The sequence below is a fragment of the Podarcis erhardii genome (assembly GCF_964252035.2).
Source record: "Podarcis erhardii genome assembly, chromosome: 7".
Lineage (NCBI taxonomy): Eukaryota > Metazoa > Chordata > Lepidosauria > Squamata > Lacertidae > Podarcis > Podarcis erhardii.
The window spans coordinates 82,120,973-82,132,766 of record NC_138511.1 but is presented as its reverse complement, the minus strand read 5'-3'; the positions used below and the strand labels follow the sequence as shown (position 1 = coordinate 82,132,766).

The 11,794-nt window shown below is 50.1% G+C and overlaps 1 protein-coding gene across 14 annotated transcripts; it reads right to left on the bottom strand.

Annotated features, from left to right (window-relative positions):
* Nucleotides 1-1,574: 1,574 nt before the first annotated feature.
* ZNF574 (zinc finger protein 574) lies at nt 1,575-11,308 on the bottom strand. 14 transcript variants are annotated; one of them, XM_081868768.1, is made up of 3 exons: nt 11,229-11,308; nt 9,761-9,873; nt 1,575-5,054 (listed from the first exon to the last, which is right to left on the bottom strand). In XM_081868768.1, exon 3 carries the CDS (start codon nt 5,040-5,042, stop codon nt 2,289-2,291), a length of 2,754 nt encoding a protein of 917 aa, XP_081724894.1. In that variant the 5' UTR covers nt 5,043-5,054; nt 9,761-9,873; nt 11,229-11,308; the 3' UTR covers nt 1,575-2,288. The 14 variants fall into 14 exon arrangements, with proteins under 14 accessions (XP_081724894.1, XP_081724883.1, XP_081724889.1 ...); XM_081868757.1 differs by lacking the exon at nt 11,229-11,308 and adding an exon at nt 10,664-10,758 and having other exon boundaries at nt 9,696-9,873; XM_081868763.1 differs by lacking the exon at nt 11,229-11,308 and adding an exon at nt 10,664-10,758.
* Between the last annotated feature and the right edge of the window lie 486 nt (nt 11,309-11,794).

Here is an 11,794-nt window from a genome sequence, read left to right as displayed (position 1 = left end):
TTTGTCCAGGGATGGAATTTTAGGTAGCTCTTCTCAGTTGGCATTTATTGGGACCCAAATCATTTATCTTCTAATCAAAATGTTCTTCTTGCTTCCACTTGGGAAAGTGACCACCTCTGTCCAAATCCAGCTAGGTCTCTCTACCTCCACCGCACTGCACCCTTAATTTGTGACTCATACATATTTTTTTGTGTTTCGGCAGCTTCCTTTCCAAGCAATCAAGCCTTCCAAGTATCAAGGGGCTGCTGGTATGTACTGAAGGCTTAAACTGAAGCCTTCACGTTCAGAGATGCTATAATTCCCCTGATTGTCACCTCTGTTGCGCCCTGCCTGCATCTGTGGCATCTGGCTGTCTGCTCTGGGAGACAGATTGCTGGGCCAAACCATACCTTTGGTCAAATTCAGCAAGGCAATTCTTAAAAACTGTCCCACCTAGTGGACATGATGCAAAATTGCAGCCTCTGACCAAAAAAGGTCTGATAGGTGATCTCTCACTCTCATATCCATCCACCAATAGAATCATAGAATTGTAGAGTTGGAAAGGACCACCTGGGACATCTAGTTCAGCCCCCTGCAATGCAGGAGTCTTTTGCCCAGTATGGGACTGGAACCCATGACCCTGAAATTAAGGGTCCCATGCTCCACAGACTCCCACTAACAAAGGGACACATTCCAGAGGGGAAAATTCCTCACCAGGCCAAGATTATCCTTAATGGGGAAGTCCTGCCTGGGAAGAAGAAACACTTCGCACTATCCTCTAGACTTGTCATAACTTTTTACTCTGCTACTGCTGCAACTTTTAAATGACAGATAATGCTTTAGATCGAAGGTGGGGAACCTTTGGCTCTCCGCAAGTTGTGGGACTACAACTCCCAGAAGACCCAGCCAGCATGGCCTCTAGGAAATGGCATCCAGCATTATCAGGAAGGCAACAGGTTAGCTATTCCTGCTTTAGTTAATTAGTGGGGCACAACTGTATGTGGTGGCACCAAGATTTAATTGCACAGGTTGTTTATTTAGTGTATTTCAGTGATCTCGTGTTACTACAACAGCAAATGAAAGCAGAAAACGGTACAGATACTCCTTTCTTTCAACAACGACCAGCAGTTTCTGCTTATTAAATTTTTGTCAAAGCACCTTACAGTGAGGATTACATGAAAACTTTAGGGCTTGTCTGCTTTAAAAACCGTTATCAGGGGATTAATTGTGTTAAGTTTCAGTCAAAACAATTAAATCTGCATAGATTTCCATATAAATAAAGAACACTTTGAAGAAAGGGTTATTTCCCTTTTCAGATAACGAAGTAACATGTTGCAACAGGCACAATATTCGAAACAGCCACCTTGTTAAATTGCTTCAAGATGTTTTATGGGAAGCAATTCATAAATGGAATGAAATAAATTCCCTCCTGTGAGAGAGAGAAAGAGGGAAGAATGCCTGTTTTAAGAAGGCATTAAGTATCAATATAACAAATAATGAACATTGCAGGTGATTAGAAATTAACCCACTGACAGCCTTACCCAGCTCTACTCAAAACCACCGTAATACAAAAGAACACACTTCAAAAAACCATGAGCGCTTTGATTCCTGTTTAATTTTCATACGAAATAACAAAATGCTCCTGCAGCCATGGGGAAGAATCCAGTTAGCAAGAAACCAAATAAAAGCCGCTGTCAGGGGTCACAAGGGGAATATGTGTGGGTGATAGGGGAGCAACAGCAAACAGTGAGAGAAGCTCCCACAGCGAAGAGGGAAACCCAGTCAAGAGGTATTTACAAGTCAGACTGAACCCCAGCAGGGAAGCTATTCCCTGGAGCGCTCTATGAAACAAACAAAACCATTTAGCATTCAAGGGGCTCAGCCCTGGGGGGAGGCTGTGGTTGGGCATTCTCAAGTCTGGGGGGGGGGGTCGCCTGTGTCATTAAAAAAAAATAAAAGCCACGTTCCACACAACTGAGTGGGAAAGAACCCAACCCCAAAGGAAATGGGAGGGTCAGAGCCCACAATGGCATCGAGTGCACAAGCCAAACCCAATGCCGTCCTGGTGTTTGTGCAGACGGGGAGGAAATGGGAGCCCAGTTCACCTTCGGAACCGGAGAAGTCAAGATGACGCAGCCATGTTGCAGAAATGGCCAAAACCTGGACAGCAGAGGGAGCATGGATAAAAAAGCTAGGGAGCAGAAGTTGTTGCAGCTACACTAGAGCCCCAGCAAGGGGGAGCCAGAGAGCAGCAGCTCCCGATCCACAGAGCGTGGCCAGCTGCATCTCCTTGCTCCCCCCAGCCCAACTCAAACTCCCCCTATCTGGACATTCTCCACCTGGATGTTCTCGAAGTGAACCCCGGCATCTGTAGGGTAGATTTCAATGGTCTCCACCACGGGGATGGTCTCCATAATGGTAACAGTGTTGCCATAGACCTGGTCGCTAGGCGTGGACGAGGCCGACGGCGTTGCGGCTGCAGCAGCGGCAGCGGCCGCAGCAGCGGCGACAGCCTCTGCCATGGCCTCTTGCTCGTTCTGCAGCCGCTGCTGCTGATGCATCTTGCGGTGCTTCCAGAGGTTGGAGAAGGAGCGGTAAGCCTTGTTGCAAGCGTCGCAGTGGTACGGGCGTTCCCCTGTGTGGATGCGCTTGTGCTCGGCCAGCCGCACGGCGATGGTGAAGGCCTTCCCGCACTCGTCGCATTTGAAGGGCTTCTCGCCGGTATGCAGCCGCCGGTGATCTTTCAGGTGCGTGGACTGCCGGAAGGCCTTGCCGCAATCCGGGCACGGGTAGGGGCGCTCGCCCGTGTGGATGCGGCGGTGGACCTGCAGCGACGTCTCGGTGCTGAACAGTTTCTTGCAGTCGCTGCACTCAAAAACCTTGGGGCCGGTGGGGCGGCGTGGCCGGGGCGGGGGTGGCTCCAAAGCGGGGGGCTCTTCCTCCGCCCCTTCGGGAACTTGGATGTCCCCGTGCAGCCGCTCGTGGGCTCTCAACTGCGCCGTCGAGCCAACCTTCTTGCCGCAGACGGAGCACTCAAAGTGGCGGCTCATCTTGCCGCACTTGTGCTCCTTCAGCTGCTCGGCCGTGACGAAGGCAGCGCCGCAGCCGGATGTGCAGCGGTGGGGCTGCTGCCCCGTGTGACTCAGCTGGTGGACCTCCAGCAGGCGGCGGAGCAGGAAGGAGCGGCCACAGGTCTGGCACTTGTAGGGGTACTCGCCCGTGTGGTGGTAGCGGTGCATGAGCAGGCGGTAGGGGCGGTGGAAGACGCTGTTGCACTCCTGGCACTTGTAGGGGTAGTGGCGCTTGTGCACCAGGAGGTGCTGCTGCAGGGTGGACGACTGCGTGAAGCACTTCTGGCAGATCTCGCAGCGGTAAGGGCGCTCGCCCGTGTGCGTCAGGCGGTGGCGCTGCAGGTTAGCCTGCGAATTGAAGCTCTTGCCGCACTCCTTGCAGTGGTACGGCCTCTCGCCGGTGTGCGTCAGGAGGTGGTTGCGCATGTGCGACTTCTTCTTGAACATCTTGCCGCAAGTCAGACACTTGTGGCGGCGCTCCATGTTGTGGACAAAGCGCTGGTGGCGCAGCAGCAGCGTCAACTTGGGGAAGGTCTTGTTGCACAGGAGGCACTGGAACTCCGAGGGCTTTTGCTCCTGTACGTTGCTTTCGGCTGGGGCAGAGGTCTTGTCCACCGAGCAGATGATGGCCAGTGGAAACACCTCTTGTTCTTGCTGTTGCTGCGGTTGCTGTTGTTGTTGTTGCTGCTGCTGCTGCTGCTGCTGAGGAGGAGGAGGTGGTTGTGGAGGTGGTGGCGGCGGCTGCTCCGGCTGCTCCAAGGCTTCAGGTGGCTCCTCCTCAGGAGGCTGTTCCTCAGGAGGAGATGCAGGCAACTCGTGGGTCTGCGCTGAATTGGCACTGTGGGAACGTCGGTGGTAAAGGAACTTGGTCATGTTGATGAAGGTCTTCCCGCAAGCGCAGCGGTAGAGGGGGTTGGAGGAGTGCGTGCGCCGGTGGGACAAGAGCACCGCCTCCGTGCCGAAGCCCAGGCCACAGTCCATGCACAGAAAGCGCGACTCGCCACTGTGCTCCTCCCGGTGCTTCTCAAGGGCGGCTGGGGACGGCAGTACCTTGCTGCAGAGTGGGCACTTGAAGGCGCCCTGCCGGTGGCTCCTCATGTGAAGCTGGAGCTTGTGGGCCGAAGGAAAGGGCTGGTCACACTCGGCACACATGTGCTCCTTGGCGGCCTGCTTCGCTTTCCGGGGAAGCTGCTCCCCGGGGTTGTTTTTTAGCTCATAGCTGTGATCTGTGGCTGTGACACTGGTGGGGGCTGGCAGCGGCACAGCCCCATTGTGCACAGCCACTAAACTTGGAGGTGGTGGCGGCGGGGGTGGTGGCGCTTTTGGTTCTGTGGGGCAGGATGCAGGCAGCTCCCTCGCTCGTGTCCCTGGGGAGGCTTGGATCACTTGGTGTGTGGTCTGGTGCTCCAGCAAGTCTGCCGTCGACTGAAACAGCTGGAAACACTCACCACATTCATACAGCAGCAGTTGCACAGTGTCTACCCCATCCTGCGGCTTGCGGTAGGAGTGCTCCAGGCTGACCAGTGCCCGGCTCTGAGGAGGGGGAGCCGGTGGCTCGGGTGGCTTCCGGTGGGTCTGCCGGTGAGCAAGCCACACATCCTGGCTGGTGAACAGGGCCTTGCATTCTGTGCACTCATAATGGATCTGGCTGGAGCTCAGCAGTTTCACCAAGGGTTCCGGCTCCTGGATCACCATCTTGAGGTGCATCTCCTGGTGTTCCAGCAACTGACTTGGAGACAGGAGGATTTGTCCGCACTCCAGACATTGGTACTGGCTTTCCTGCACAGTCACGGTCTGGTAGAGGCCGGCCTCACCACCTGCCACCAGCCCAGCTTCTGCCAGCCCCACCACTTGATACTGCTGCTCTTGGGAGCACAGGTGGCTCTGCTGATGTACCAGGGCTTCCTCCAAGGAGTTGAACTGCTGGCTGCACTCCGAGCAGACAAAGCGATGCTCCACATATAGCAGCGTCTCCTCGGTTGACTCTGCCATCGTGAAAGCCTGCTGGGGTGTATAAGAAAGAGAAAGGAAAAATTAGGGAGCCCGGTGTTCTAGACTAGGGTCGCAACTTTTGGGTGATCAATCTGGATCGCTGACTGAAAAATACTTTGATCAGTGCCTGCAATTTTTTTAAAAAATAAAACAGAATGCCTATTCTGATATGCTGTTTACTGTGACACATTAATAAATAAAATAATAATAATAATACTATTCCTTATCCACCCTTCACCATAAGGTTCCAGGACAGGTTACAATATAAAAATACAAAATTAAAATCAGATAAAGTATGTAGACATCTAAATACAAAGAAAAATGCTATTTATTAATTCAATCAATTAATCAAATGAAAACCCTGGTATGAAATACATCCTATGATGAAACAGGTAAGATACAGGTCTTTCACAGGTTTCCACAGCAAGGAGCAGGAATTGCAAGAAAATAGTATAAGCGCCACAGCCCAATACAGGCTTACCTAGAAGGATGCCCCACTGAGTTCAACGGCACTTACTCCTAGATAAGTGTGTAGAAGATTGCAGCATCAATCAGTACGTCAGTCAACTACTGCTTTTTTAGACTACCGTATTTTTCGCTCCACAAGACACACTTCTTTCCTCCTAAAAAGTAAGGGGAAATGTTGAGTGTGTCTTATGGAGCGAATGGTGCTGCGCAAAGATGGAGAGCTGCACAGCGCCCCTTCAGAGAAGTGGGAGGATCTCCTTCTGTTCCTCCTCCCGCTTCGCTGAAGGGGTGCTGCGCAGCTCTCGCTCTCTGTACAGCGCCTCTCCTGGCTTCTGCCTTAGCCGCGCGAAGCCTCTTCTGGGCAGGGGGAGCCTTCATCCCGCTGCCCTGAAGAGGCTTGGCGGGGCTATCCCAGACCAGAAGCCAGAACAGCCAGAGGCTATCCCAGAAGCCAGATCCCTCTCGCTGTTCTGGCTTCTGGGATTCAAAATATTTTTTTTCTTGTTTTCCACCTCCAAAATCTAGATGCTCCTTATGGTCTGGTGCATCTGATAGAGCGAAAAATACGGTATTTATTCAGGCGAGGGCAAAAACCTTAATTGGCGGGGCTGAGAGTTAAGCAGACTTGCGTTACATTGCAAGGCTACTTAGGTTTTCATGCATTACTGCAACAAGAAATGGAAAAACAAAACATTAAAGACCCTCTTTCCTTGTAATAATTAAGTTATTTCACAAAAACACCTATACTGAAGTTGTGGCAGTAAATCACACAGGGATTTACGCAGTTTAGTCCAGTATTGTCTACTTTCTGGCAGCAGTTTTCCAGGACCTCAGGCAGGGATCACTGTCATCATCTGCTACCTGAACCTTTTAAATGGAGATGGCAAGTTTTGAGCCGATGGCCTTCTGTGTGCCATGAACGTGCTCTACCACTGAGCTATAGCCCTTCTGCTGTACAATTGCCAGATACTATGGACATACTTCAAAGTGGCTGAAACATGTAGCATAAACACATTTACATCTTCGTTAGTGTGGTTTTGCAACCAATATTCTCAGTTCTTTCAGTACGAAGCAGAAGTAAAGGCACTCCTCCTTTTCATACCGCCTGTGTCCTGATTTCAGTGCTGTTCTGTTAGCACACAGTATCATTGTTTCTTTTTGCCCAATTCTAGAGTCCAACAGCAGCGAGTGGACTGATTTGGCAGAGCAATCCCAACTATAAAGAACTGGTGAAACTTATGCTAGCACATGTTACCCCATTTCAGGAGCCTCTGGCAAGGGGAGGGAGGGAGGAGACTAAGTGCTGGCCAAGCCAGAAGCTGGGTGGGCGCCCAAGTTTTGAGGATTGGGACCTAGGATACACAACCAAGCTGAATGGGGTTTGAAACAGGTGTAAGTCTCTCCTTCTTTCACTCTACCCACTTCTTCAAAACACCTCTTTTGGGGGACTACACTGGTGTAAGTTCTGCCAGCTGAGCTGGGGATGAAAGACTTACACTGTTAGATCTTTGGCTCAGTCAGGATGAGGGACTTAAGCCGGTATAGCCCTAGCTGAACCGGAAAAGTCCAAGATCTGCCAAATCCAAACTTATATTGGCAGTTCTGGGGTTTGGATTGCACTGTAAATCACAGAGTTCTGTGATTTCATGATTTTAAATTGCCTAGGAAAAGGCTGAATATAAATAAATGATTTTAATCACGTTTAAGAGCAGGATCCAAACAATCACTATGGCTTCTGCATGGGGAAGATAGGTGGATTGGAAACCGGTTAAAAAAAGAAGTAAGCAATAAGAGGACTGTTTTCAAAACAGATGGGAACAAGTACAGTGGGACCTCGGGTTACATACGCTTCAGGTTACAGACTCCGCTAACCCAAAATATTACCTCAGGTTAAGAACTTTGCTTCAGGATGAGAACAGAAATCGTGCTCCAGCGGCCCGGCGGCCCCATTAGCTAAAGTGGTGCTTCAGGTTAAGAACAGCCTCAGGTTAAGAACAGACCTCCAGAACGAATTAAGTACTTAACCCGAGGTACCACTGTATTGGGGTATCCCATGAGCTTCTGTAGATAGCAGTCATTTACCATAACTATTTCATTAGACACCTGGAGCTGGGGCAAACAATGAGACAGCCAAGTTTGAGGACAGAATTGGGCATTTGACTGGTCAGAAAGGATCAACTCAATTTTGGACAAATGTTGTCAAATAATGATTAACTATTTGTAAAATAGCAGGCTTATTTAAGCAAGAAATATTTTTGATTGCCAACAGGCTTGATACTTATACTAATTACAAAAAACCCAAAGAACCATGCAATGACCAAATTAACTAAAGCCAAACTGCTATGTTAGCAACACCCAAGTGATCACCCCAAGGCGCAAACCTATGTATGGAGCTCCTGGGCTGCCCAGATGAGAAGAACCCCCCTCAGCCGCACTGATGTGGTCCAAAGGAAAGCAAAGTGATACATCTGGCACCAGCTTGGCTGCTGGAGTTGTTAGGAGGCAGCCTATAAGGTACCACCCAACTGCCTTGGGGACTCCAGTCCAGATTTGTGTAGGGTTTACTCCTTAGCCTCCTCTTCTCCCAAAGCAGCAGAAGTTTAGGATCAGAGCTTTCATTCTCCTAGATGGGCCACCTTCCCGGGTAGATGAGCCCCATCTGCCCCCTACTTCCCTCTTCAGCACCTGCAGAAACCACCTTGACTGTTGGGACTCACTATTGGTCTTGTGTGCTCAATCTGCAGGAGTCTGTCTTTGAATGCAGGGGAAGTTGCTAACTCACAGAGGGTTTGAGATCCATCTGCCACCCTCATCTGGTTTAGCTGGCCAATTGAAGCCATTTCCTGAGGTGTGGCTGCTGTCACATGCTGACAGCTTCTAGGAGCCACAACCTGTCCCCCCACCCGAGGTACTACCCTTCCCCTAACACCCCTATGTTAAGTAATGGTTTTCTAACTGTCCATGTTTAGTAAACAGACTTTTAAAAGAATCTATCCTGAAACACCAGGATCAGCCAATAGCTGCAATTAAAATCAAGAAAATAAAAGTAAAGGTAATTATTTAAAAAAACACACACACAACTCAATTGTGCTAAGTTGGAAGTAAGTCAATTTTCAATCATTTAGGAAGAGCTTTGCTAGGGCCAGCCAAAGGCCCATCTTGTCTAGCACTCTGTAACCCCATGGTGGCTCATCTGACTAGGTCAACTGACAATATTGATTAGGATTATAGCCCATTAGCTACCCAAAGATCTCAAGCTCGCTTATAATGCATTTAAAGAGCAAGGAAACATTTAATTGGAATATTATTAGTCTGTCATAGGGCAGGGCTTCCTCTGCCAGGTTCTCGCGGCTGCTGATGTTTCTTGCAGATCTTGGCAGCAGATGTAAGAGGCACTGCCATGCAAATGTCCTCCAGTGTACAGCAGCCTTCCCTAGTTCTCAGCAGTTCCAATTGCCACATTGCAGCTGAATTTCTGGTGCACTGCATGTTTCAGAGAAAATAACCAGTCAATGGATCTGTATGAAAACGCTATTTGAGGAAGACTCTACATTATTAAGGATGGGGATCCAAAAGGATCTCTCCATAATAGATGAACAGGCAACAAAGACAAACAGTATTTGATTTAAGTGCAAAATGATGCACAGGGGAGGGGGGAAGCATAGCTTTAATACTGTGGATATTTCAAAAGTAGTTGTGATCTAGTATGGGAGTCACTTCAGAGAAAATAAGTCAACAATATTACTAGGACGGTCCATATAATCTGCAGATTTTTAAGCTGTTCTTTAGATCCCAGTCAGGAATGTCCAACACATTCCAGAAGCAAGGCTATTACTAGTCACAATCATGTTTTTCCATGAGATGGAATGTAAATGTCTGTGTAGTGTACTGGCAGCGTAATAAATATTCATCATTTTTCTCAGTGACTTATTACCACCTTTATAAGTCTTGACCTGAGAACAGATTAACATAAACATGTCTTTTACATAGAAAATGAGGTTTTATCTCAATGTGTTTGATAGGAGATCACTAGTCCAGTTGTAAAAGATTATAATATATACATTTTATCTGCACTTAATTACTGTAAGTTGCCATATTAAACAATCTTATTTCAAGGGGGGGGGAAGACTCTTAAAAAACACCAATTTAAATTCATCTTTGAAAAAATGAAAATCTGATTTTTACCCCACCAGCTGTTTCTGAGGCTTGAGCTGTATTTCACCTGGCTTCAGGGTGCATCACCCACATACCTTCGAGGTCTAAAGCCACGGACCAGCCCCAGAAGGGCCTGTGGCTCTAGAAAGACATCCAATCTTGCCTGCTCCAGCACACACCAAGACTGAGAAAGTCGGTCCTCTGGAAACTTGAGTTCAAAAGAAGACTGTAAATAAGTAGACAGCAAGCAAAGGTGCAGATCAGCCCCTCATCCCCATTGCAAGGCTGAACAGACCCCTCAGTGATTTGACATCCAACCCATCATCAGGGGACTGCACCCTTCCCTTAAGTTTTTTGTTTGCTTACACAGGAGAGGATCAGAGCCTCCAGTTCACACTTTCTTCCAATCCTGCCCTTGAAAGCAGCTCTCACTCCTCTTTCTCTCCACCTCACTTCGGAAAAGAGGAACCCCCTCCTCTCTCTTTCTCTGCCCACCCCGCCCCCCATCACCAACAAAGAGCCTTATGATACCTTGGCAAGACTAGCGCATTAACCGCAGCACGATTTCACGGGCCACAACCTACTTCCTCAGGTAGTTCTCCAGGTCTCCCTGTGCATCTGGGACTCCCCTTCGCCCATCCTCCTCTGCACATGGGCGCCTGCCCCGCTTCTCCTCCGCCCCAGCCCCCCACACAGGGGTCTGATTTCCCAGTCTGTGCATGGGGGCTCCCATTCCCCCCCACCACCATTTTCACAGGGGGTGGGGGTCAAATCCACCAGGCACCCGCCCTCCTTGCACGGGGCGTGCTGGGCTCCCCTCCCCCACCCTTGCGGGAGGGGCCACTTCCCCTCCCTCCCCCACAACCCTGCAAAGTGGGGGGGGCGGTGGCTCCGCTCTGGGCTTCCTTACCTTCCCCACCCCCACCCCACCCCCCGTCCCGCCTTGGGCTCCCCCCTGCACTAGGGGCGCTCTCCCCGAGTCCCCCTCCTCCCCTCACCTTTTCCTCCCTTCTGTCCCCCACAGCCCAGCCTTCTCTCTCACCCTCCTCCCAGAACAAACCGCCTGCCGATTGGCTCGCGGCGGCCGGCCAATCGGGAGGCCGCTTGCTCAAGCCCGCGCCCAATCGGGGCCGTCGTTCCTACCCGACGCGCGAGCCCTTGCCCGAACCCGTCGGGATCCGTATAGGCGATCTGACACTGACGTCATCCGGAGGCCGAAGGGAGGCTGCGCCTGTCGCGTCGAGGAAGTGGGCGGGGCTGGGAGGGAAAGCGAGGGAACCCGCTGGCCAAGAGAGAGAATGGGGAGAAATGGCAGTTGGGTTGTACCAAAAAAGCGGCGGGGGAGGGGGGTGTCTGAGAAAACCCGAAACGGCGGTTTAACTGATTACAAGGAGAAGTAAACCGATATTTATGAACGTAAATGCATTTGTTTTGCTTTTTTATGATGTTTATATATATTGCCTTTTTTTTTTGGCCAAGGTATCCTCCCTCCTCTCTTCTGCTCCCCTAACAAGGGAACATGGACCCTTCTCAAGCTGCCCCTAGGAAAAGCTCTCCTCAGACCGTTGATGGTTCTCTCGGGTGCTGAGGGTCACGTGCTTCCTGGCTTGGGTTTCCTGCGGAGTACTTGTAAAGCGCCCTCTCAAGGGCGGAGAAACCTGTGGCCGCCAGATCGAGGCCCTGCGTTGCTGGACTACAACTCCCATGAGCCATTGGGCCAGTGCTTGCACGGCCTGATGGGAGTTGGAGTCCACCTGTGAATAACGCTGGGTATTCTCAGTTGCTTGGATTCCTGAAGCACAGTTCCATGCTTGCCAGTGCTGGATTTACGTATAAGCTATAGCTTAGGGCCCCACTCTCTTGGGGGCCCCAAAACAAATTAAAGGAAAAAAACTTGATGTACATTTCCAAAATATAAGTTAAAAAACAAATAAAATAAAACCTACATACAGCAACAGTGTTTTGTGTTGCGTAGGCTCCTAAGAAGTAACTAATAGGCCCCACCTGCCAGCCTGCTCCCTAAAATATCACTGGTTTGCTCATTTCTATATATAGGAGGGCACAAGGAGAAGGGGACGACAGAGGATGAGATGGTTGGACAGTGTTCTCGAAGCTCCCAGCCTGAGTTT